Here is a 26,560-nt window from a genome sequence, read left to right as displayed (position 1 = left end):
AATGGTTGACATGTCCAGTCCAGGTTCTCCATGCAGGCCCCGTTTAGTTCATGGGAAATGAGACTTGGGGATGAAAATCAATTGTTTTCCCATGTTCGGTAAGTTTAGGCATGAGAAGTCGTTGTCTGGCTCATGGGAAAGTAAGAGGGAAAGTGAAGCCATTCTCCCAACTTGGGTTTTGTTTTCCCTCCTCATGAGAAAGTTTGGAAAAATGAGCCAATATTAAATTAAACATTTTTTATGACCCTTTTATCCTTATTAACAATTTAGAATTACAATATATCATTAAATGCATTCTTTTTTTTTATTTGATTTAATATGGGTGTAATTGAAAATGTATACAAACTTTGTTTTCAATTCCTACTCAAAACAAACATGGGAAATGAAATAAAGTGATATCTTCCGGTTATTTTTCCAGTATTACCAAACGTGGGAAAGAAATCTTCTATTTCTCATCTTTTAGAAAATGATATGGAAAATAATTTCCTCTTACATTCGTTCCGTGAACCAAATAAGGTCACATTGTATTTTTCTTTTTATTCCATATACAGGAGGACAAAGATGAAAAGAGACGAACAAAAATTCAGAGGAGCATATATATTAATGGTGTTTTGGGTTCTTTCTTTGTGGAGGAAGCTTGGTATGTATAGTTTTAGCTAGTGATTAGCTTTTAAGCGTTGAAATCCCCAAGAACTTCAATGATTCATATCACATGAGTGTGACACATACACAAGTCAAAAGAGCTTCTCATGTCATACTACCAATCACAACGACACATGTCCCTCGAATGCAACCCCAAAAAGCTGATCCTTTTTTTTTTTGGTCGAAAAAGCTGATCGATTTGATATGTGCTTTTCATGGTTTTGGTTTGGCTCAAAGGTATAGACTAGTTGATTTGTCATGGGTCGACATGCGCCTTTGGTTGACACTAATTGTTGGAATTGGAATAATATACACACAGTGAGGAAGAAAATGCGTGGAAGAAATTCATTTCATGTTTGAAATTTGATCAACTTGACAAACGAAGACAGCTAAATATATTTCCTCAGAGATTTTGTTCCCCCCAAGTGGATCTCCAACCCTTGAAAGTAAGGTCAAAACCCTAAACCATGAAAAAGGAAAGAAAAAAAAAAAGGTGTACGCAAATGCAAGCATAAAATATGTAGGGCACAAAATGACATGAAATCAATTTCCCATGACCCTTTGGAAATAGCCAAGAGGCAAAGAGGGTAGTCTGAGCAATGGCAGAGTGACATGTGAGCCTTGCTTTTTCTATTTTGGAGATAATGGATGAAAGAACTGACGGAGCATTTTTAGAAGGCAGAGAAAAAAGAAAGAAAAAAAAAAGCTATCTATCTGCGTTATCAACAACATATCTAGACCCATCCTTGAATATGGGCGGCCTACGTTGGGCCATGAAATTTAGAACCCACCCGAGAATATATTCCACGACAATAACTTTGATGATGGGATCATGCAGAATGGATATATGTAAGAGAATACTAATTAATATTTTTGCACTTTTACGTAGTGATGAGATGAATCTGCTGCACGACGCTCATTGGCTATAAATACAGGCTCTGAAGCATTGCATTGGACAAGCCAAACCCAGTGGGGTGATATATATATATATATATATATATATCTTTATATATCTTTTATATTATATGTGATAACGATGAGGGAAGAAAGGTCCTACATGAGGATAAAGAGCCTTGTTTTGTAGCCAAGGATGACTTGCCTGCAGCCTCCCAAGGGCTCTCTCTCTCTCTCTAAATATAATGTGGCGCTATAGCTAAGCTTGGTTTAGAATCCTTGTGTGATCTACAGGCAGTCTCCTTGGCTACCGAGACAGGTTCTTTTATCTCATGCTGGACCTCTTCTTCCATGGGGCAACAGATTTCCACCGGGATGTATGAGCTTCTTGAGGAACTCATAGATGAGGTACGTGTTCATTTCATTTCTTATTGTTTTTGCTGACAATGCGAATCTGAAACCAAATTTATTTAACTGTGACGAAAGTTGTTGTTTAGAGGGCGGTTGATTTATTGAAGACTAATGTAGCGGAAACTGATGATTCGGATCATTCTTCTGTTATTTCTGTTATTCAGTCAAGTTCGAAATGGTCATACTGTTAATCCAAGTCACGATAGTCATGTGTTTGTTTCTGATGGACTGAAACACTTAGTCTGAAAGATGACTGCACTCTCACTGCAAGGGGGCGAGCTCAGTTAGGAAGCCTACAATATGAGGAGCTTTTATAATGAGTAGCTATGTTGAGGAATTAAAATGACGGGGTCGAATCCAGCAGTACAATAATGACTCTACACTTAATCGGATGGCTATTAAGGACCCCCTGTACAATATGTGACCATATATACTAGGCTCTACTAGCACCTACTAAAGGCATTCACAATCGTCCCCTTTTTTTTTTGTCGGGTCCATGGGGCTAATTACGCTTGTCATGAAAACATAAAACTCTTCAATTAAGCAAATAATGTGACTTGAAAACATAAAACTCTTCAGTTGCGCAAATAATGCGACTTGGCCCAATTAGCGCAACTGCAAATTCTCTAACTTAAAATGTATTCTAAATGTGGGATATAGCTAAGATGGTTGAGTTCTTTCACCTCTACTTATGTGGACAGAAGTTCGAAACTTCCAGACATCCAATGAATATTTGTGTAAACTTCTTCTCCTAATCACTTGTACTTAAAAATAATATTCTGACTTCAACTCTTGTAAGAAATAAAAAATCGCAGTATCAAACTGCGCCGTTTAGTGACGATTTATAAAAGAATTCCCAATTTGTTTTAGTAATTGCGTCCTTGCAACCTTCAAATCATTTATTTATTTATTTTGGTTCTGTTTTCTCACCTGACATCATCAATTCGAGATTCGAGATAGAGCCATAGCGCTCATATACACGCATTTGGTTTGGTCATTTTACGCACCTAAACTGCAAGCGCAAATCCCTTCGTCAGGGAATTTGCAATTTACAAAAACAATGGAGAAGTTCATATACACCAGATGCGAAATTCACTGATAGCGGTCTCAAGTTCCTAAAGGAAGTTGGCATATGCAAAGCAAGTTCTAAGAAGCATTGTCTTGCTAAAAAATGAGAGTCACTCGATTTGCTTGATATCTGTCATCTTTACCCCAACAACATTGCTTTTCCATGGAAGCCAATTTCAAACAACCCTGTTATTCCTGATCAAACCACTACCAATCTCGAGACACGGTTCAAGCAAGTTTAGATGGAGTTCAAAACATGAGCGGTGTCACGGTTGAACAAGAGCCACATGACCCTGCTGTGAACTAGACCTCAGAGGCCTGGTTTTGCAGTAAAGAAGCACCACACTGGAAAAGGGTTTCCAAGCTTTTGATTAGGAACTTAATTACTAAATTTTGGTACCTTATTGATCAACCTAGTATGGCTCCTCCTGATGAAACTGATGAAACAGCTCACAACTCCCACAAAAAGTATAGGTGTGTAACAACATCTCAGGCGCAAGAATTTGAAATTGCAAATGCAATCGCATGCACGTTGAAATTGACAAAAGCATTTGATGAAAAGGTTGCACATATTAAAAATTACAATCAATCTATATTATTACGCAGCCAAGCCACCAATTTTCCAAACTCCATATAGATGCTAAAGGGGAAGTAGTAGATTTATACAGCATCTTAAGAATACATGTATCGCAAAATATGTAAATATGGGGTTCAAAGACAGAAGCGGAGAAGAAGCCGCATACACAAAGTGAAGGTCATGCAGGCAGTGCAAAGCTGTGTTCTGTCCAGTGTGGAGGATCCGCAACAATACAAGGATCTGACTTCTCAAAATCACCAACCTAGAAAACAAAACAAAACCCATGATAAATTTCTAACCAAAAATCAAAGTGATCAAAGCATACAGAGTAAGATAGGCTCAGAATCGAGAGAGTGGTTAGTTTACCTTCTCTTGGCAACTTGGGCAATGATGATATTTATGCCAGAGACAGTCGCATGAAGGCAAAAGAAAGCAGCATCCAAGAAACATAGGCATCATGCAAGCCACAACAGCTGCCAGGCTTGGCTTTGATCTGGGATTCAAACATCAAAGACCATCAATGATCAAAACCAATTTCAACCATCAACAATAACATGAACAGACACCAAAATCTCCTGCGCCAAAAGAAATCCCGGAATTTACCTGACGTGGGTAAGTCCGGAATTACCACAGTAAACGCAGTTGAAGGGAGCGGGAGTGTCTCTGTAAATGGTTTGGTGGATAGGGATGCCCTTTGGGTCGCCATAGACGGCGTTTGGGGGGATCGCGCCTGCTTGGTAAGGATTCTGTACGACGTAGAACGGAACGCCCATCACCGGCTCGTCCACCTTCGACATCTCTCTCTGTTTTGTTTGTGAGGGGTGATCGATCAAATCTTGTGATCTTTGTGTTTTGAGGGGTCTGGTGAATCAAATTGAAACAGAAATTGGCTGATTTCACAAGAGAAGAAGCAAGAAGGGGTCCTCGAGCACAGATGGGAAATTTTGTTCTTTTTTTTATAATGACTTTAATGCCCCGGGCTTGGGATTATTGACTTTTACATCTTTCTTTCTAGAAACCACGAAAGTTCCAAGTTCTTACTTTGATTGAACCAATTTGGGTCCTCCGTCACCTCTTACCTTCCATCGAAGTTCCTCTCGCGTGCTATTTACTGCTACACGTATTAAATTTTTATATAATTTTTTGTTTTGTTTTTTTGTTGCTGTTATTGGAAGGGCAGGCCCAAACCCAAAAGCCTTGCTCCAATTTCAATTTTCAATGTTGGTGATTTATCACTTGGGGTTCCAGTTTTTCAACCCTGGACTGGACTTTTATGAGAGTGGCCATGTGTAAACTCAATACAATCAAAAAGCCTTTTTTTATTTTTTATTTTTAAAAAAAAAACAGAAAAACATTACAAATGAGATCCCCTTTGGGAAGGGGAAACTTATTTCCTTAGAGCATTTCCAGCAGGGCTGGAAAACTCGGGCTGGGGGGAGTTTGGGGTAAAAAACGAAGTCCAGCAAAAGTCCAGTCCGGGCGAGAGTGGGGGCCAGCAAAACGGGCAGGTCCGAAGGCGAATTCGGCCCAAGCTCGGACCCGAAGTCTGGGACAAAATAGCTGACGCTAGCCCTGAAATTTTGAATTTTTTTTTACCGTTAGCGCGTGCATTGCACGCGCCAACGTTAAAAAAAAATTCAAATCAACGCTACAGTGCCGCCAACGGCTCTTTGACACGTGGCGGCCTCTGGTCGCTCCGATTGGAATTTTTTCTTCAATCCAACGACAGCCAATTTTTCTGCCAAAAAAAATTGAAAAAAAATCGAATTTTTTTTAAAAAAATACACAAAAATTACAGAATTTTTTGTGTATAAATACCAACCAATACTCTTCACTTTTAACACCAACTCCTCATATATTTTCTTCTCCTTCTACTATTGTTCACTTTCTCCTCAAATTTTATTCACTTTCTATTCAATATTTTTTCACTTTGAAGTTGTAATTTTTTTTCTAGCATATTATGGGTTCTTCTAATGAAAATGGAGGGGCATGGAGCATGATGGAAGATGTTAGCTTGTGTGAGGCTTGGGTCCAAGTTAGTCATTGTCCCGTAACGGGCAATGAGATTAAATTTTCTCATATGTGGAAAAAAATTCATCAAGCATTTTGTGAAAGGGCAATTGGTTCTACACGTACAGAAATGGCATTATCCAGTAGGTGGAAAGTTCTTAATAAAGAGTTGGGGAAATGGAGAAATGCCTTAGCAAAAGCGATTGACAACCATCGAAGCGGAGAAAATCTTAGCAGTGAGGTAAATTATTTGTCATTTTTCTTCTATTAATTTCTATGTCATATTAATTTTTATTTAAATGTTTCTTGCAATTTATATATTTTGTTAATATGTCTCTAGTTTTTTTTAATACATGTTGCATTTTTTTATTATTTCTTTAATTTCCATTAGTTTTTTTTTACATGTTGCATTGCCAATATTTTAAAAATTCTCTTGCATTTCCATTTCATTTTTTTTTTTTATAGATTATACAAGCACAAATATGGTTTGGTGCTACTGGCCAAGGGAAAAAAAGTTTCAACCATACCCATTGTTGGGAGGTGGTGAAGACTTGTAAGAGATTCCAAATTATTCCAACCGGTCCGACGGTAGTCTTGAACGAGACTCCACTTCGTGAGACGCCGGCATCGGATTCACCTATGGATTCCCCGATGAATCTAGACTCACCCATTGAAAATGAGCCAAGGCCTATTGGGAGGAAGGCGGCGAAGGCGAAGAGAGGGAGTAATTCTAGCAAGAATGCATCTCAATTTTTGGAGGAACTTTCAAAGCACCAAGCCATGAGAATTGAAATGGACTTGAAACAACAAGAGCACGATATGGCTATTCAAGTAGAATATGCAAAAGAAAGGGAGTATGTACGCAAAGAAAGGGAGTATGTACGCGAACAAAACATTGAAAAAAAAGATCGGGAAACCATGGCCATGGATACAAGCCATATGTCCCCTGAAACAAAACAATATTGGAAGCTAGAACGAAGGGATGTTATGAGACGAAGACTTTTTCGTGACGATGGACCTAGCAACACGGATTGGTTAAATGATGGAAACCATTAAAATAGTTTGTTTGCCTTTCATGTCTTAGTTTACTTGCATTTGATTTCATTGTATTTTTTGTTTTCTTTAATTCATGTACCTTTGATTTCATTGTATTTTTTGTTTTCTTTAATTTATGTACCTTTCATTTCATTGTATTTTTTGTTTTGTTTAATTCATGTATTTTATTTTATTATGAGTTGTATTGCTTTTCTTTTAGTCAATAAAGAAAATATTCAACAAAAATCCTTTTTATTCAAAACATTCCATACATAAAAAACAAACCACAACCAAAGCATAAAAAATAAACAACCCACAACCAAAGCATAAAACATAAACAACCCACTCACAACAAAAATAAACAACATACAACATAAACATAATAAAATAAAAACAACTTCTTCACTTCACTTTATTGACCTTCATTTCCTTCATTGCCTTTCACCGCCAATAAATGCTCCATCAAGTCAACTTGACAGTGTTCATGAATATACGACGATTGCATCTCCGTGTAGCGATCAATCATACGAGGCATGAAACTACCGTCTCTAACCAATGGTTCATGCTGCATTGCTTCTCTATTTGGCCCCACTGGTTTTTCATAAATTCGTGTTAGGGCCGTGTCCATGGGATTTGGTTCATACACGTCATCAGCATCGTAATCATATTCATCTTTCACAATCATATTATGGAGGATGATACAAGTCATCATTATACTCCTAAGCACCTCCTCGTCAAATAGGCGTGCAGCGCCCCTGATAATAGCCCACCGAGCTTGAAGGATACCAAAGCACCTCTCAACATCTTTTCTGTACCCCTCTTGATAGCGAGCAAAAAAATTTTCCTTATGGGATCGGGGATGTGGAATTGTTTTCACAAATGTTGTCCACCTCGGGTATATGTCATCAGCTAGATAATACCCGGTCTGGTAGATGGTATTGTTAATTTCATATGTGATATTTGGGGCTTCACCTCTCAAAACATCATTGAACACCGGGGATTGACCTAGGACATTCAAATCGTTTTGAGATCCGGCAACTCCGAAGAAGGCGTGCCAAACCCATGTATCAAAACCAGCAACTGCTTCCAGGATGATACTTTTCTGCCCTTTTCTATTTCCGTAGTCCCCTTGCCAAGCAGTTGGACAATTTTTCCACTGCCAGTGCATGCAGTCAATGCTACCAATCATGCCAGGGAATCCTCGAGACTCAACTTTTTGGAGAAGCCTTTGCATGTCCCTGGGCGTAGGTCTGCAGAGGTAGTCTCTGGTGTACAGAGTTTCCACTGCATCACAAAATCGCACCAAACTCTCCAAAATAGTGGACTTCCCCATCCGAGCAATCTCATCCACCTGATCAGCAGATGACCCATACGCCAACATTCGTATCACAGCTGTGAACTTCTGCTCTGGAAGAAGTCCCAAATTTCCAGCACAATTTCTCTTTTGAACAAAATATTCATCATAATTGCAAATATCATGCATGATTTTATTGAACAAATGGGGTTGCATTCTATATCTCCCTCGAAAATGAACATCAGAGTACAGAGATTGTGGGATAAAATAATCTTTCATAAGATTCTTACCCCGGGAATGTCTATGTCTATGTCTGTCCACATTTGGGCGACGGCCTTCTCGTGAACCACGGCGAGCCTGCTTTTCTTCCTCCAGCAAAGCAACTGCTATGCCAAGTTGCTCATCTAGTTCTCTCTGCGCCCTTTTGCTTGCAGCTCGTCTACGCATTCTTTCTCTAGTTTCTCGCTCTTGCCTCTCCAAAACCTCTTCCATGTCTGCCATTGAGAATGGAGAATGAAATCTAAAATTTGAGAAATGGAAATGTAGAGAAGAACTGGTGTGGGAGGTATGAGCTGAACCTCTGATTTTATAGAAAAATGTACACAGATAGATATGACACGCGGCGCAATCTTAGAGGGTGAAAATCTTATCTGAAATTTGAAATTCAAATGAAATTTCAAATTTCAAATTTATCTGAAATTTGAATTCCGAAATGTATCTGAAATTGGACATTTTGAATTTATCTGAAATTTGAATTTTGAAATGTATCTGAAATTTATCTGAAATTTGAAACCGAAAATCTTATCCGATATGAATAGTATTGACACGTAGGAACCCAAAAATCTTATCTGAAAATATTATCCAAATTAATTGTTTAAGTAAACAAAATTGTGAAAAAAAACAAAAAAATGAATAGTAATTGCCATGGCAAGCCCCAACTGCTGGAAACACATTTTGCTGGAGGGGGCTAGGGCAGCCACTATTCACGTGAATAGTACCTGCCCTAGGGCTAATCTTGCTATGGCAAGAGTCAACTGGTGGAAGTGCTCTTACATATTAAAGTGAAACATAATAACTACATCCATTGGAAATTTAGTAAACCAAATAGAAGAGTTATTATACTCATTCCTATTCTTAGCTAATTGATTAGTAACCATATTAGCTTTCTTTTTAGTAGCCAAAATTTGCAAGTAGTCGCCAAATATCTGGATTTTAAGTTCCAAGGTGTATCAGTTTTTCTTGTAACAATTTGTATAAGTGTCTTAGAGTCTCCCTCTATTTTCACCTGCAAAATTTTCAATCTTGATGCCCAAATTATCACTTGTTTAAAAAAAAACAGGTTTCAGCTTGTAACACAGAAGCATACCATAATGGTGCGTTTGGATGAGGGAAATAAACTTGAGATTTTGACAGAAGTCATAATTTCTAAATTGACATGACCTAATTCCAGTGTTTGGATTTTTTTTGTTTTTAAACATAGAAATTTAAAATTTTCGCATGGAAAAAAAACATGGAATTTGGAGGTCATAAATCTCAATTTTAAATTTAATCTAAAAGTCGTCTTTTTTAAAATTCCAAGAGAGATTGAGTTTTAAAAAAAGATAACTTTACAAATAAAAGTTAAATTATGTATTTAAATTTGTTACCCAAACATAATTAAATATCGATGATTAATAATTTATTCTCCAAAACCCTAGCCCCATTTCTCCCAAAAAACACTCATAAAGCCTTTTTCACTTTGAGGGGGGAGGAAGTCATTGTTCTTCCCCCTTCTCCCCTCTTCTATTCCTCCTTTCACCTCTTTCCCCATTTTCAAAGACAAATGGTTTTCCCTATTTGTCTTAGTTTTGTTATAATTTTCATTCAACAATTATAGGTGGCTGCATCTTAGCGTCGAATCTTCACCTGCATTTCGGCGTCGGATCTCCACCACCATCTTTTTTGCAATTTCATTATGTTTGGAATCAGTTGCAGAGACTCTTTGGGTTCTCTGGTAGTTTTCACCTCTCCTTTTTGTGAGAGTTTTTCAGCTTTCCTTTGTGAGAGCTTTTCATCTCTCCCTTGTGAAAGTTTTATTTGTATTGTTATGGCTTTGTTTTTTCAAGCATTATCTTTTTTTTAATGGAATGATTTCCCCAGTCCAATTTATCCACTTACACTCATTTTTTAGTTATAAAATGGAGTGTAAGTGGATAAAATTGGAGTGGGGAAATCACCACTTTTTTTTTAAAATTATTCTAAGTTTACAATCTTAGTTGGGATGCCTATGCCAGAGTTTCTTCGATCCTGCATGATAGTTAGTGAAGACACATCAAATTGTCTTAATTTTGATGTTAGAACGCTCCGTTATTGTAATGGCCCTTTTGTGGCTAGTTTGTATTGGCTCTTTGTGGCTAGTGACTTTTTTGGTTGAATTATGAATGCAATCATGGAATTTATCAACAACAAAAAATTCATTACCCAAACAAAAAAGTTACAAATTCTAGACCATTGATTTTCGTCATTCTAAATTCCATCATTCATGAATTCCTTTGTACTTTTAAATTCTTCATCCGAACGCACTGTAATGGATAAGATCCTGCAATAATTGAATGACCTTGTTGTGCATTACCCCTTATTTTTCTTCTTCTTCTTCTTTTTTAGCAAAGAAAAGAAGTAAGGGCATGGGCATAAATAAACCTGTCTTGAATGTAGGATGCTAATGATCCAATTTCTGAAATTACGATAGCTAGCTGATTGTTAGATTACAGTATTGCATGAATTAAGAGATCATTTCTCTATTTTGATGTTTCAAGAGTAGTAAACTATGATAGATTTCCATCAAGTGATTGTTTTAAACCACTGCATGCATTGTACCCTATTGAAGGGACCAAAGACAAAGAAAACCACAACAACAATCAAACACAGAGAAAATATTGCAGGCAACAAGGACATGTGAAATGGGATGTCTTAACCAATCCCATCCCAAAAAATTCAATAATTTTTGGGTATTTTTTTTTTTAAAATTCTATTTTGTATAATAATTTTATTGCAAAAAAATTGGATGTCATAGAATTGGAGGACAAAAAGAAATTGGAGAGCCCAGACACCGCCACGTAGCTTCTAGCTGTTGACGGAAGCTGGCGCTCGCGTGCACGCAAACGGTAAAAAAAAAATTGAATTGGAGGGCTGACGCCAACCTGAAGTTAGCGATGACATCAGTCCAAAATTCGAGCTCGCGCGTTGGCTGACTTTGCCTTCGGGCCAGCCCTTGTTGCTGGAAATGAATTTTGGGCCCTCACCCCCACCCCAGCCTGGGCCACTGGAAACGCCCTAATGATTTGATTTCTGAAATTACGATTGTTGATCGTTAGATTACAGTATGACGTGAATTAAGAGATCTAGTTGTTTGTAATTGTCAATTAACTTTAATTTCTTTATTTTTATTTTTCAAAAGTGGTAAACTATGATAGATTTCCATCAAGTGATTGTTTTAAACCACTGCATGCATTGTACCCTGTTGAAGGGACCAAACACAAAGAAAACCACAACAACAACCAAACACAGAGAAAATTTTGCAGGCAACAAGGACATGTGAAATGGGATGTCTTAACCAATCCCATCCCATCCACACCAGGAGTCCCACTGCTTAACACTCATTGCCATATTGATATTGGTCATCCAAGCCTTCAAAAACCTCTGTTCATCCTTTTTTTTTTTTTTTCAGGTACATTTATTTTTTACTTTCTTTCTTCTTGAGCAAATAAAACCAAATTCCCTTGGCATTAATGCAATTGCTCAAGTGCTAAAGTTAGGCGACCGACAGAAGTTAGCATCTTAAATATCTCTTGGCTTATCTTATTTTTCTGTACTAATTACCCTCATTCAGATTTCAACCCATTGCTCTCATCTTATGATTATGATCCAACAACACAAATGTGAGATGGATGTAAAAAAGCATATTAATTTATAGAGAAAAGAGCAATGTAGGTGCCGTGCAAGAAGCTTTATGGAGCTTCCCTTCCAATGAACACAATCCACAATATAAATAAACTGCGTGCGCACCCACCCAGCACCAGGAGCGAGGGAGGGAGGGAGGAGCACGTCTTAGCCCACTAGCGGATGTTCCCTTACCTTGGCCCCCTCAACTCACATTACTCATCGCTACATGTGCAGGGAATGAATTGGAAATCTCGCTCAAACATACCAATATTTCATTCTTTTTATATATAATCTTCCTTCCATGTTGCTAATCTAGATTTCAACCCTAATGCGATGTTTCACACAGAGAGAGAGAGAGAGAGAGAGAGAGAGAGAGAGAGAGAGAGAGAGAGAGAGAGAGTGTGTGTGTGTGTGTCTTGTACATCTTGACTGATGCCATGAGTCTATTACCTGCCATAGCACTAAGTTAAAGCTGAACAAAGGCCCACGGGGTAATACATATATTTTGAATTGAACCCAAAAATAATAAATAAATAAAAATACAGAGTCACTCCACTAATATTTGTGAAAGAAAAGCAACAAACCAGCCATGTTTGACCATACGTACACATGCAGTATTGCAATATTGACTCACAGTACCGATGAGTGTTTGAAAATAATACTTTAATAACAATATTGCTTAGCTTCTTTCCAATTCTGAGCTTGGAGTTTGGTTTGTTAAGGGTATACGATATTTTCTCTTCTGTTTAATAAAAAGAAAGTGACATGCCTTTGGTCATGAAAAGTGGGACATCTTCTTCTTGCTCAGAGAAATTTGAAATTAAATTAGATAATTAATTAGCAAGAATTTGAAAAATGGGATTGCAATGAAATCCGTGAGACGGATTTCCGAATTTGCATACAAATACAAAAGCAGTGGAACATCCCAAGGACTCTCCCCGCTGGTCATCGCAGCAGAGGGAATATTAATGCAGAGAGAGAGAGAGAGAGAGAGTTTCTGAGTTGCTGAGTTGGTGTCAGGAGGAAGACTGGTAAAAGTAGGAGAATAGATTCCACTAACAGGAAAAATCCGAGTGATATTGGGTCTCAAAGCTCCCACCAGAGCAAGCTCAGACCCTAGCTAGCTCCCTCCCAATATTCCCCACGGCCCCCAGCCATCACCCATCTCGTGAACTTCATCACAAAAACAACCCCATTTTGCTTAATTTATATATTCTGCACCAATAATATTTCTACCTCCCTTCCCATACATACATGATATATACATGCATGTATGCATACATAAAGAAACATGCAGCTCCCCCAATACATTCGCTCTGTCCTCTCATCTCGTCCTTTTGTTTGCCTCCACTATTAATTTCGTAATAGTTTATCTACTTGAAATAAAATAATCAACTGTAAACATTCTCTCTTTCTTCAAAGAATTGAAACCTTATTTTTATTAAAATCCATCTTGGGCTCCAAAAGTCTAACTGTACTGTACACAAACGAGAGCTTTTAATGGTGAATGTTGATATTTGATTCTGAATTAGTTTATGTTTTAAAATCAACATGCTATCTATCTAGCTCGGGGTGGAGGGAACCAATATTATAACGGACCCTTTTCAAGCCACATTGGTTTAATCATTTAATGTAACATGCTAGCGTTACTATATGGTAGATACTAAATATGCAATTGTGAATAGCATGATACTAACAGGGTGTTAGTTGGATTAACGTTTTTAGTGTATTTCTTAGTAGTCCTGGATTCAAGTCTCTATGGTACCCTTGTATGTGAATTTCCATAATTCCCTTTCTAACTTCAGCAAAAAATAAAAAATCTCAAGACAAGTAGATGAAACATTCAACACACGTTTGACTTGAGTAAAAAGAGGGTTTAGGTGTTAGGATTATAAATTAAACAGCGAGTTTATAAAAAAGGAGCACTTAATTGGCGCACGTTTAAAAGGATCAAGGCTGAAAAGTGTGAGTAAGATTTGGGGATTTAGAGGTAATTTGACTTTAAATTCTCAACTAATATTTGAGGTCCAATCATGATCAATATTTAACTTGTCCATGATTTCCATGATTAATTACCACATGGTACAACAGTGTGTCCATAGGTTATTACGTTGAAAAAGGATCATAAACTTGATCCATCAAAAGATTTTTCCTTGTTAATTCATGAACAAGCTAGTGCTTAGTGATAATTAACATTGATGTGGTTTGACTTTAAATTCATAAAACTTCATGTCTAGCCAAACCGGCCAAATTGCCCTAGGACAGCTAGGATATATATATCATGGGTTTCAACTGCCAAATTTGATTCACGGCCTCATATGAAGACTACTGATATTTATGACTACATAACAAATAAAAATATTGCCACACCCACAATTATTATTTTTTTATCGTAGTTTCTAAGTATTAAAAAAAAATCTCAATTCTGTTTGTGTGGATTTTGCATTTATGGAGAGTCCGCGCGTGGTCAGACACGTCTGCCAAGCCCCTAGTCCCGCCATTTCAAAACCCCACCAACTTCTTTTTTATTTTATTGGAAAAATCGACCAAGTTCCCAACATTTGAAGGGAAAAAAAAAAAACTGTTTATTTATTATTTTTTTATTAAAAAAAATTTCAAAAGATATTTCTTACTCTCACCACCAACTCCAAAATATACGCATAACCTTTAGCAAGAAGACTTATTATTGACAACTGAACTCAAACACTGATAAAACTACACACAATACAACAACTTTATCAACTAAACCAACTCTCATTGGTTAGAAACTGTTAATTGTTTGTTAAAGAAAGTTCCGGCATTCAGTTTCGGTAATTGCGAATTTACTGGCTCTTTTTTTAGCTTTTTAATTTGAAGCCTCCCAAAATTATTCCATCAGCTTTATTTAACTAACTTTTTCTGTAATTGGGGAGCATTGTTTACTTTCACGCGCCTCCGTGGCGCCTGTGATCCTCAGCAAAGGGAAGCGATCATGTGAGACAAAGTGCATAGTGGTCCCACCCGGTATGAGCTCAAAGATCCCCACGCGCATTTACAGGGCGTGAGCTCCAATCATTCTACCCCGCCCTGCCTGCCTCTACCTGTTTGTGTGACTCTACCCAAAGTTTTGAAGTCCCTTCCCTTGTTATATTTGCCCTTCCAAAATCCCACCTTTTAATCTCTCTCTCTCTCTCTCTCTCTCTCTGTGAGTCTCTCTGTTGTGACTGATTTTGTTTTGATTGTTGAAGCTGATTTTTGCAATCATATTCTGGGGTTTTCTGTGTTGTTGAGAGTCAATGACAGCTCCAAACATGGCGACGATTGCTGCTTCTCTGGAGAGGTCTCTCCAAAACTGCTCCTTGAACCACCATCATCACCACCAGCAACAGCAACAGAGCAGCAGCTGCATCTTCACAGGCGGTGAAGGGCAAGCGTCAAGCGTTACGCGGCAGGGAAGGTCATCGTCTTCAACCTCATCAACCTCAGATGATATTGCGCACCTGAATCAACTGCTTCCCAATTACAGCAATGACGCCACTTTAGAGCTCAACTCCCATGTCTCTCTTCCTTACCATTGGGAACAATGCCTCGATTTAAAGGTTGGTTCTTTTCCCTCCTCCTTCTTCAACTAATAAAACCCATGTTTTTGTTTGGTCTTTTTATCCTTTTTCAAGCTTGAATAAATGCAAAAACATGGCAGATCTTGCAACTTCTTCAATAAATTCCTCAACTTTCTGAATGTACAGGGGAGCTTTCACTCATGGATTGTTGTATTTAATGCTTTATTCTCTCTTTAATTTCATTAATTGCTTACAGTATTTAATGCTTCATGCTCTCTTTAGTTGAAAGCTAAGAAAAAAAGGAAAGCCCTTTCTTTTATAAATCTCAGAGTCAAGATAGGGTACCATTCCAGACCAAAAATCCTCAGAAAGGGAAGAAGCTTTTCTTTTCAAAGCTTTTTACTTTTCACTCAAAAAAGAAAAGCTTCACTGGTTTTGACATTCCTGTTGGTACATTTCAGTAAAAAGAGATTAACTTTTTTCTTTTCTGTGTTTGATCATCTCATGATAGATTTTCCTCTCCTGGTTGCAATAAAGGAGAACTCTGTTTGGTTTGCAAACTCTGCAATATGTCAAACGAGAGAAACTTTAAAAATAAAATAAAAATCTGGGCTTTATGATACACAGTCGTTTTCAATAGCCAGTACATTTACTTGTTCAACTTACAAAGCCAACAAGTACAAAGACCAAATTTTTTGTTTAAGGTGCTGGTGTTAATTAATTGTATGATGATGGGTTTAATTCTAATTAATGTTTACTTATTTGCAGACAGGGGAGATTTACTACATAAACTGGAGGAACGGGATGAAAGCAAAAGAAGATCCAAGAGCAAGAGCAGAATACAGTGGAGAATACTACTCAGAAGACGAAAATAGCTCCTATGATAGCGAAGAGTCTTCGACTGAGTCGTCGCCATCTTCGTGCAGACAGAGGTACCAGCTGCAGAAGATAGAGAATATTAACAATAACGAGCACAATAATATTAACAACAACAACAACAATAATAATAATAATAATGTGTTGGTAGTGGCTGGCTGCAAAGCCTGTCTCATGTATTTCATGGTTCCAAAACAGCTCGAAGACTGCCCCAAATGCTCTGGTCAACTTCTCCACTTTGATCGATCCGAAAATGGCTCCCCATGATCATCCATCACATTCATTTCTCTTCAATTTCTTACTCCACTTTTTTTTTTTGTTTTGTTTTGTTTTGCTCTTTTTCTTTCTCTATCCATCCCGGAAACTAGAATCCATTTGTGCTCTAAAAAGCTCCACTGAGTCTGAGACTCTGAATTGATAGACAGATTACAAATGGGTTATTAGTTTGGTGGTTGTTGTTTAACTAATCCTTTGTTTTTTTTTTTAAATTTTGGTTGAATTGTTTGGGAGAGAGGCCATGGGAGTGGCATAGACGAGACCCTACAGTGCCAGCGTAGAAACAAGGTAGCAGGAATTATATTTGGTAATGATTGCGACGTGTAGGTTTCCTTCTCTTTTGTTCCATGATCATCTCTTATTTTATTTATCTTCACATTTTCTACATATTTTTTTTAATATCCAGATTATTCGTTATTATTTAACAAAGTACTCATCAATCATATCATGAGAACCCGCAATAATTCCGCTAAGAATTTATTACGCAAACTCTGCAATTTGTTTCCTTGGAGGACAGATATTAATGGATGTCAATGTTTGTCATACGCATATATGGTAGTTGTTCTTTCTTATCCGATAATTTGATTTGTCAAGCTATTACACTAAAACCAGGACCATGACCATCATGTCATTCAATCAATAGAACCAATGAACTGGAAGCACGATTTAGAGTGTTGATTGATAGTTAACAACTTAAAATGCCATATTATTTACAAGAGACTTATAATTTATGTGATTAAAAGTATTAATCTCCGCATTTGATATACCATCCACTACGCACATATGAAATCGAGCTACAGAACAAAGCCCATTCATCAAAATGAGCAAATTTCACTCATACCTCGCTAGATTTGGTTGCCGATCCAAAGTGATCCGACAATATGATAATTGAACTTATCATTAAACTAAGAACTAATTAGTAATCCAATATGTGGTGGAGTCATTTATAACCATAGCATTTTATGCAAGTGGTAGGTCTAGTCTTAGTTAGGTATAAGGGTTAATCCTATATTTACAGTACACCGAAATATGTAAGCTTTGTTGTAGCTGTCATGTAAAGCACTATTTGTCCACACACCCAAAATCAAAGTTTAAATTTATCCCTCTTCCTCTGGTACCTAATTAATAATACATATTGACAATGCTTGCTATTCTAAGATTCTTGGTTGGAATTTTATTAATTCATTTTATATTAATTAATGATTTTTCTCATCGAAAGTCAAAGATCACATAAAAAAAAATTTGTATGAGCCAACTATATTCCAAAATCCTTCAATGCACGCGTGAGTAGTGGATGGAGTGGGTTTTGCTAAAGTAATGGCGTGTAGCTGAACGCAAAAGCTTTGGTGAAGAAAAAAAATCAATTAAACCAAAGTCAAAATTTTAATTTAGGCTGCCCAAATAAATAAATTGCGGCCACCTTTACCTTTCCATAGCCTAGAAACGTTCATTGGCCATGCCTATGCCGGAGGACTCGTGGTGTGTTTGTTTAATTTGGTAAACTGATTTATACAAGAGAAAACCAATCTAATTTGTAAGATTAGTAATAAATAATTTGAAGATTTTTGTAGAATTTTGACATAAAAAAATAATTGTAGAATTTTACATTGAATGAGTCTAATCCCAATCCCAATGGATGGTATAAAAAAAAGTCAGCGCTAAACAGTTTTGCTCTGAGAATTTTTTAAAATTCTTGTAATATAATAATAATATACTTTTTAAAAGTTTTAATGTGCTTTCTACTGTAGTTTGTGGGTTTCTCTTGTCATACCATTTCATCATTTCATGCGGTTTCAAATTCCAAAAGTCAAGGGATTAATTTCCTAATTAGTTAGAAGATTAGGGATCGTATAAAAATGTATTAGGATTTGGTATTTGTTGAAGGCAGAAACACAAACCGGAGTTTCCACCATGAAGCGGAAGAGATTATAAGCATGCAGGACAAATTCTGTCCAAATAAAATTATGAGTCAGGGAGAATATCTTTCTTTTTCCTTTTCAATTTCAAAAGATGACAACTTTGAGGGTCCCAAAATGCATGATGGTTGGTCGACATTACCGAGTTTAATTTCAACACTCCTCCTCCTCCTCCTCCTCCTATGTCCATGTTCTAATCGACCTTTACTATTATCAGCACAGAGAATCCTTGGTGCTGTATCGTTTGACCTCCAGACCATACATCATTAGTTTTTTGCCCAAACATTATAAGTTTTGTCCCATGATGTCATGTGTTCTTGTCGTCTTGATGCAGATTTCTACCACTGTTTTGTTTATGTTCTTTCTATTGCAGCACGTTATTGGAGAAGATCTATAATAACTTTCGAAAGGAACTGAAAATATTTTGTTTGGAAATGTTCACTGTGATTTATGTCATTTAGTCATCTTATAAAGGAAAACTTTTCCCATAAAAAGTTGTGGGGCAACTTTCAAGGGCCATTTCAAGTAAAAAAAACTTATATGAAATAGGAATAGCACATTTTTGCTAATTCCGGCCAATCACAGAATGCCACTGAAAAAGTTATCACGCATGACATACCGTGATTAACTGAAAATAGAAAATTAGTATTATTCCCGTTTTATGTAATTATTTCTCCATTTCAAGAGAACTAGTAATTTTTTTTTTTTAAAATGTACACAAAAACCATATTCTTAAAATATTTATATATATGTAATGTAATGTAAGTGGTTACTTTGAATTCTGCAGAGTGAGCTATGGCGCTATGGAATTTCAAGAGAGTGATTTTAGCTCCAAAATTTTGAAATGGCGAAGAAAAGACAAATCTGACTCACCTAATCTCATTTCCGAGTGTTTATGGGTATCCGAATTCCGAAGCGAATCCAAATATCACTTTCAAAACTTTAGCTTCCGGCATTTGTAAAGTTCATTACTGCATTCCTTGTGCATATCGGCACCAAGTCTGATCCATGTCCTCACTTCGATTCTCCACAAGAGAGAGTGAGCCTATGCAAATGACAAGGAGCCTTGAAAAGCGACATCATGTGCATATGTACACACACTAACGATGTTACCATTGTAAAAAATGTTTTTACAGTAGAATTGAATAATTGAGTTAATAATATATATGGCAGAAGTTAAATTTAATATACATATACATGCATGGTGCATATGTTGTTTGCTGTGTTTGTAGGATTTCGAGGCCCTCTGTCCTAAAAGATTCGAATTTCAGAGAGACAGAGATAGATGGATGGTGATGGTTGAATAATTTGGTACAATAGAAAGAGATCAGGTAAGATGGATGGATGCATGTATATATATATATATGGTCCAAGAAAGAATATATATAGCTGGCTGGCTGGGACTAGTGTGGAGAAAACAAAGGAAGCTTTCCTGGTTGGTTGGCAGAATTAAAGGAATCTATGCATCAAAGAGTGCACTGTGGCAGTGTGCCCCCTGTGGACTCTGGGCTCTGTATATTATGCAGATGAGTGAAGTTGAAGGTGAAGGTGGTGAGACTGTGACATGTATGTATGTATGTAATGTTACATGAGACACTGAGAGAGAGAGAGAGAGAGAGAGAGAGAGAGAGAGAGAGAGAGAGAGAGAGAGAGAGAGAGAGAGGCAAAGGAAGGGGAAGAATTAAAACCTCTCTCTCTCCTCTGTGTCTTAATAATTTCTCTCTTTCTTTGAGTGAGTAGTGAGTTGCATTGCATTGCATGGTCAAAGACAAAGGGACTGATACTGGTAAGTACTGGACTGGAGCCTGGGGAGGGTAACTGATAAGGACCCTCTTATTATTTACAAGCCTATATATATATATACATATATATATACTGTATTTTGAATTTACCATCTATCCTTTTTTTTAATGATCCAGACGTTTCTCTGTAGAGTCTGTACATATGGAATCTCTGTTTGTCGGTTTCTCTATCCCCCACTCCTTGTGTGTTTCTTCCATTTTGCATCTTTAATTTCAAACTACTTAAAAGTATGTCCCCATCTTTAATTTTGCAAATATTAATTGCATGTTTTACTTCAACTAAACCCACTTAACCACCCTTTTATTCCTGCTTAAATATTAGCCACGGCAGTGTGCTCGACCAACTGTCAGTGAGGCAGTAAGGAACACATTAACATATAAATCCAAGAAAACAGAGGATAAATGAATAACAAAACCGAAACCGAGCAACTGTGCCTCCACTGATTACACACACAAATATTATTCTCTTATTTAGATCTCTGCACGTTACTATCGTGTGGACGTCATAGTAAATAAGGAGGAAAGCATGGAGGAGTAGTACAACATACACAACATCCACACAACATCCAGATATCCGCATAGCATAATTTCCGTATATATATATATATATATGTCAATTGCATTGTGGACATCAAGATTGTAAAGAGGAATTGAAGGACTCAGAAAGACATAATCCGTCTGCTATAGCTAACCTAAGAAGCAGTTGCAGTACATTATCAACTTGCTTTGAAATCTTACGCACATTGTGTAAGAATATACATGTATGTAATGTAACATAGAGTTTATGATTTCTCATGTTGAGTTACAATGGTTTTGGTAAAGGATTCAAATTTTCTTTTCTACTTTTTTTGCTGAATTTTTAGAGGATGAATTGTTAGGTGAGATTGTGTTAGAAGGCCAAACATTGTGCAGATCACGTTAGGTTGGGTTACATGGTGGATGGGCTTTATTTCTGATTCTGAGCAGTTATTGGTCCGGGACGAACATTAGGCGTTCCATGGGCCCATAACTTTCGACGGTGACATTTCTGAATGAAGTAGATGGCTGCCATATATTCAACTTGCTCTAGTCAGTGCACTGGGTTTTCAGGTAGCTTCCCAATATCACTATGAATTTTGAGAGTGAGAAAGTCACTGTGCTCGAGAGAGTTGACTGTGGACACCCTGTTCTTGCAAAGTAAATTTAGATTTTAGCCACAAAAAAATTTTCACTTTTGAAAAAAGTAAATTTTTTTTATAAAAAAAATACAGAAAAACCTCTCAATTTTCAAACCAAAGACATGCAAATATAAAAGATTCATTAGGAAATCCAAAAATAAATAAGGGCATTTTTGTCTATTTTAGCTTATTTTAAAAATATTTCTCTCCTTTGGCCTTTTGCAAAATGTCCCCGTGAAAAAGACGAAACCTCAAGTTTATTGAATATGGAAATAATATAACATAATCCTAGCTACGGATTTAAAGTTGTTTAAATATCCTACAAACCCTAGGAATAAACAAGGAATCAAAATAGGAAAATAACAAAGTTTCCAAAAATTATTAAAACACAAAAACTGGATTTTGGGTTGTTAAAAGATCTCGGATGCCTGAAATTTCCATACGTCATGGCAAAGTGATGAGTTTTACTTGTGACGTCGTTCTCTTTGAATCGATGGGTCATGCGCCCAAATCTGAGCGCAATGCCCAAACTTATAGTTTTTCAGATTTGCCTTTACGCGCGCATCTCTCCAACTCCTCTTCAATTGCTTCCGTCATCTATTCTACATCATTTAGTGAGATCTTTTTTTGTTGTTCATATTGTTTGATATAATGGAGAATTTAATGGCAGATGTAGTTACAGTATCGAACCATGTTAAATCCCCCGAAAAAAGGTGATAGCACCATGATCAAACTCAACCATTTGAGATGTTCTATTGTAAAGATTTACATGAGCCGATTGAATGTGTTGTAAAGACAGACCTGTAGATTTAACTTGGGGTTTTGATACACCTTCGTTACCTACAGTTGCAATAATCTGTTTGCATTGCTCGAGAGTAAGGTGTGGTGCTATGGTCTGCAATTGATGGATTTGAGAAGTCTCAGGGCTTTGGACAGCTATTACGTATCTTAACAGTCTCTCTGAGTTTTTTGTTTTCTATTTGTCTCTTTTTGAAGTAGAGAACATACAAAAGTACCTAACCTCTACGATATGCACATGTAATCTCAATCCAACTTTATAACATTGAAAACAGAGGATATATGAATTACAAAAAATCTGTGACAATTAGTTGCAGACCTGCAGTGCATTCTCAATGGCTTTGAAATCTGACACAAGGTTTAGGAGGTGAAATCCCAGGCCTTTTCAAAATTATCAAACTGCACAGCACCTAATAAGTTTATGATTTATCATTTTGATGAGGGGTCTTGCTCAACTTCCTTCAGCTGGCTTGAATGGTGGATAGAGTACTGACCCTCAGGTAAGCAGTAAGCTCCTGTTTCTCTTTGGGTTTTATTTTCTTCTTCTCTAAATTGGTAAAGGGTGGACTGTTAGGTGACCTTCTACTTCTAGAATGGCAGGTGGAAGTTACGTGGAGGTTAACTTTTTGTTTTTGTATTAACTTTGTTTTATTGCTCGAATTTTTATGGGAAGATCAATTAAAATTATAATGCTAAAATGAAGCCAAAACTCGATGGAAATGAGAAAAGCATGTTCCACATGATTTCCACACCTAGACTCACCGGGTGGTCAATTATATAGTTTATATATACAGCTAACAGACATAACCCTCTTCTCTGTACTGGTTTTCTAGCCTTTGCACTAAGCTAGGATTGAAGTCGAAAAGCAGAGCAATGAGTTACAGGCCTGTTCCTGGTGAGCCTCCACCCCCACCCCCGCCAGGCAAGTGATCAAGTCACCAACCACATTTTCTTTAACCAGCCTTCTGGTTCATGTTATATGTACTAATTGCTTGTTTTGACAAATACATGTTCCTTGCCTCCGCCAGAGTATGCACCGCCGCCGCCGCCGCCGCCCCCTCCCCCTCCGCCGTCAGACTACCCTCCTCCTCCAGGCCCCCCACCACCACCTGGCTATCAGGGTTACTATTATCCGCCGCCACCGCCAAACCCAACTCCACCCCCGCCCCCTTCACACCAAGAGGATGGTGAACCTGACTGCTGTTCAGTCCTCAGAGGCTGGTATGTGCATGTTCTCCATATCCTGCTGTTAACCACAAGCTCTTTAATTGTTTGATTTGATCATCATATTTGGCTTGAATTGAATAAATGTGTGTTTTACTTTTTGTTCTTTTTCTGTTTTCTCTAAAAAAATTAGGACAATAATTAAAATTACTTTTTGGCTTCCTTGGTTCTTCTCCCACCACTTCACTGATCCCAACCTCTCTTGTGTTGCATTTGCAGTTTGGCTGCAATTTGTTGCTGCTGGATATTGGACGCATGCTGTAATTAGGCCCTTAGATGGATCTGATCTTTATTATTTCGCTTTTGATACATTGATTTGAGATGTCCTGCAGTAGTGTTGCAGTATTACTGGAAAATTGAAACTGTAGATGCACATTACGAAGACAAGTGCATGCTTTACATGATGAAGGGGAAGGCTTTCTTGTTTGACACTTTCATGTTTGCAATTGTAATCCTATATTTTAAGTTCATTTCAAAGTTGTACTTCTACGTGTAACACTAGTGGAGTAGGCATCCAGCTCAATTTGAACTTATAATATTGAAACATTAATTTACAATTTAGTATGTATGGGGCAATAACCTCATTGTTTTACCAGAAAAGAACCATAGCGTCAATTGTGATTACTTATCACAAATCACTTCAATTGAGATTACTTATCCAAAATCACTTCCAAACGAGAACCTCCAGTTACAGTTCGACAAGTAAAGTTAGCGTAGGTATGCAAACTCAATTTGAACTTATTATATTTAAAACATTAATTTACACTAAATAATATAATATGTGTAGATATCTGAAACAAAGGTTACAATTTACAAACACATAAAACACACGGAAGCAGAGGATAGAATACAATGAATTACAGATTCAACTAAACCATAATCCTACAAACAAATCAACAAAGCCAAAACTCTGAAAATCAAAGCTCAAAGGAAGATGATGATCCTGAGGATCCAAAAGGAAAATTCATCTTCAAGCTCTAGCCAACAACCGGTTGCGCTGAATTCCCAGCTGTTCTGAAATCTGAGACGCTGTCTAAGAGGTGATGGGATGCCTTTTCGAAATTAATAAATCCCATAAACCAGAATTCATGGCCATCTATGGTGACAATCTGAATGTACTTCTCTGGTGGACTCTCTTTCATAACCACAGGGTTCACTGTACCTATATTTGCCAAAGGTATCATCACCTGTTCAAGAACACAGATTTCCAGTCAATACAAATTACTTCCATCAATTTTCTCAAAAGGGTTCATTTAATTCAGTGTTATTTACCTTGTAGTAGCTCCAAGCTGCCTGTCCAGATGGGGTAGTGAAAGTTAAAGGACGATCGCTGCAGAAAGCAAGCCTGGCAGTTGAGAGATAGAGAGTGCCAGCGACAGGACCTGTGGAACTGGAAAGGTAGCAGGCGAAGGTCTTCTTGAGCTTCTCGTTTGGATCAGTCGCGAAAATCTGCTTAAATAGAGACTCAAATCCACCTTCAGTTAAGGCTTTTGCCGTCAAGTTGACCTTCCCCCAGGCAGCTTCAGAAACAGAGGGCCCTGTTTTGAGGTTGTGCCAGATGTTTCTAGCTATGGTCTCGGCCTTGGCACTCCACGAATTGAACACGTGGATCGCAGGCTCAAAAGGGTTGTTGCTGGGCTTGTTTATGGGAGCGCACTGGACATAGGGTTGTTGCTGCTGGTGAATTTGCTGGTGATCAGATGCTTTCCATTGGGCGGCTCTCTGGTTGTCTGGGTGGACATTTGGGGCTGCTGGGGCTCCCATGATGTGGGTCCCATATTTCTTGGTGTCTTCCTCCTCTGCTGGAGATGATGAAGATGAATGTGGTGCCGGTGGTTGCTGAGGCGTCTGTGAGTCCTGATGATCAGTAACAGTGGCAAGGGATGGAGAATTGGATTCTGGGTCTTTGGCTGCTTGAGATGATTGGTTATGGGGGTGTGTTACTTCTGGTATGCCTGCCATGGTTAGAGACTGATGAGCTGATAAATGATGGTTTTTCTTCTTTCTTTTGCTTTGTTTTCTTGTGTTTATAATCTGTTGAGAGATAAAATGAGTTTTTATAGAGTGGAAGGTTCAGGAATTTCAAGAATATGTGAAAAAGTGACACACGGCTCTGTTATGTGAATGCCTTTGCCTTTGCCTTTTTAGCGAAGCAAAGTGTTGTGTTTATTCAGGAAGCTAGCGGCAGAATTACAGGCTCTCGCTTGGCTTAATTGACCAGTTGTTGTGGTCAGGACAAAAATCAAGAAGCTTCATAAGGATAACTAGTCTAACCTTGTCACCGACTGACCGTCATAAAAGCATTTGTAATAATCTACATTATTATGGAGGAGCTTGCATTTATCCATAACTTTTCTCTTGTGAGTTTCTGTTTTTTTTTTCCCCCAAAGTAATAAGCTTTAAGTAACCTCATAAAGTTGATGAGCATGTCATCATGTATGCCAAGTTGTTTATTGTTGGTGTATAGGTGTAGCTGCTGTGATGGAATTAGAATATGAAGGTTCTATTCTTGTTAGGAAGGCTGCCTTGGATCATAGTCCAAGTGTACAGCAGAGAATGTAATAGCATTTTGCCACCTGTCATTATCTTATAGGGTAATGATTGAATGGCTAGATTTAGTGATGTAATAGGGAATATCTCCTCCCTAACGGTTTTTGTCAGTGTCATGATATATACATGTTTTGGTGCTGGGCTGATACAGCAAGCATTCTTCTAAAAGCTCTCTCTCTCTCACACACAGAAATCTGACCTCTCTTTACTCAAAAGCTCTCTGCATTTTCATTGAGATTTATTACATGTTTTGATTGAATCTATATGCATGATAATGTTCTGAATATGCTAACATGGCCTCAGAGCCAGGTTTGATCTTGTAATACTGGGAGTTTCTCTGTGCTAAGCTATTGAAGCTGCAGCTGAGCTTGAGTTCTGCAGATCTAAGTCTAACATGGCTGGATCAAGTGGTGGTGAGTTGAGAGCACCAATTTTCAATGGTGAGAACTACGATTTCTGGAGCATTAGGATGAAGACCATCTTCAAATCTCATGGACTGTGGGATTTTGTGATCAAAGGACTTGATGGTATGGATCTGAAAAAGTCAGATGAATCTGGTGATCAGAAAAA

The 26,560-nt window shown here is 37.6% G+C and overlaps 4 protein-coding genes and 1 long non-coding RNA gene across 5 annotated transcripts; 3 read left to right on the top strand and 2 right to left on the bottom strand.

Moving 5' to 3' along the window:
- LOC109946655 lies at window positions 1,632-2,816 on the top strand. The gene is made up of 2 exons (XR_002269755.1): window positions 1,632-1,944; window positions 2,112-2,816. It is a non-coding gene; the product is annotated as an uncharacterized LOC109946655 (long non-coding RNA).
- Window positions 3,525-4,930, bottom strand: LOC18793547. The gene is made up of 3 exons (XM_007226019.2): window positions 4,196-4,930; window positions 3,959-4,085; window positions 3,525-3,854 (listed from the first exon to the last, which is right to left on the bottom strand). Exons 1-3 carry the CDS (start codon window positions 4,387-4,389, stop codon window positions 3,771-3,773), a joined length of 405 nt encoding a protein of 134 aa, XP_007226081.1. The 5' UTR covers window positions 4,390-4,930; the 3' UTR covers window positions 3,525-3,770.
- LOC18792600 (putative uncharacterized protein DDB_G0284695) lies at window positions 14,963-16,968 on the top strand. Its single transcript, XM_007227143.2, has 2 exons — window positions 14,963-15,430; window positions 16,160-16,968. The coding sequence occupies exons 1-2, from the start codon at window positions 15,128-15,130 to the stop codon at window positions 16,532-16,534; spliced, it is 678 nt and encodes a 225-aa protein (XP_007227205.1). The 5' UTR covers window positions 14,963-15,127; the 3' UTR covers window positions 16,535-16,968.
- On the top strand, window positions 22,893-24,049 carry LOC18789162 (chitin-binding lectin 1). Its single transcript, XM_007226190.2, has 3 exons — window positions 22,893-23,138; window positions 23,245-23,437; window positions 23,660-24,049. The coding sequence occupies exons 1-3, from the start codon at window positions 23,090-23,092 to the stop codon at window positions 23,706-23,708; spliced, it is 291 nt and encodes a 96-aa protein (XP_007226252.1). The 5' UTR covers window positions 22,893-23,089; the 3' UTR covers window positions 23,709-24,049.
- On the bottom strand, window positions 24,159-25,579 carry LOC18793304 (GEM-like protein 5). The gene is made up of 2 exons (XM_020567759.1): window positions 24,713-25,579; window positions 24,159-24,627 (listed from the first exon to the last, which is right to left on the bottom strand). Exons 1-2 carry the CDS (start codon window positions 25,400-25,402, stop codon window positions 24,418-24,420), a joined length of 900 nt encoding a protein of 299 aa, XP_020423348.1. The 5' UTR covers window positions 25,403-25,579; the 3' UTR covers window positions 24,159-24,417.

Source organism: Prunus persica, chromosome G1 (assembly GCF_000346465.2).
Source record: "Prunus persica cultivar Lovell chromosome G1, Prunus_persica_NCBIv2, whole genome shotgun sequence".
NCBI lineage: Eukaryota > Viridiplantae > Streptophyta > Magnoliopsida > Rosales > Rosaceae > Prunus > Prunus persica.
The sequence above is the reverse complement of the archived record's forward strand: the minus strand, read 5'-3'. Positions and strand labels throughout refer to the sequence as shown.

What these genes read in the sequence shown, in the direction of transcription:
- LOC18793547 (XM_007226019.2), bottom strand. Translation starts at nt 4,389, where the DNA reads ATGTCGAAGGTGGACGAGCCGGTGATGGGCGTTCCGTTCTACGTCGTA. An exon ending in TCCGGACTTACCCACGTCAG is followed by an intron (nt 4,086 to 4,195) that starts GTAAATTCCGGG and finishes TTTGAATCCCAG; the next exon opens with ATCAAAGCCAAGCCTGGCAG. An exon ending in GCCCAAGTTGCCAAGAGAAG is followed by an intron (nt 3,855 to 3,958) that starts GTAAACTAACCA and finishes TTTGTTTTCTAG; the next exon opens with GTTGGTGATTTTGAGAAGTC.
- LOC18793304 (XM_020567759.1), bottom strand. Translation starts at nt 25,402, where the DNA reads ATGGCAGGCATACCAGAAGTAACACACCCCCATAACCAATCATCTCAA. An exon ending in CAGCTTGGAGCTACTACAAG is followed by an intron (nt 24,628 to 24,712) that starts GTAAATAACACT and finishes GTTCTTGAACAG; the next exon opens with GTGATGATACCTTTGGCAAA.
- LOC18792600 (XM_007227143.2), top strand. Translation starts at nt 15,128, where the DNA reads ATGACAGCTCCAAACATGGCGACGATTGCTGCTTCTCTGGAGAGGTCT. An exon ending in AACAATGCCTCGATTTAAAG is followed by an intron (nt 15,431 to 16,159) that starts GTTGGTTCTTTT and finishes ACTTATTTGCAG; the next exon opens with ACAGGGGAGATTTACTACAT.
- LOC18789162 (XM_007226190.2), top strand. Translation starts at nt 23,090, where the DNA reads ATGAGTTACAGGCCTGTTCCTGGTGAGCCTCCACCCCCACCCCCGCCA. An exon ending in TCCACCCCCACCCCCGCCAG is followed by an intron (nt 23,139 to 23,244) that starts GCAAGTGATCAA and finishes TGCCTCCGCCAG; the next exon opens with AGTATGCACCGCCGCCGCCG. An exon ending in TGTTCAGTCCTCAGAGGCTG is followed by an intron (nt 23,438 to 23,659) that starts GTATGTGCATGT and finishes TTGCATTTGCAG; the next exon opens with TTTGGCTGCAATTTGTTGCT.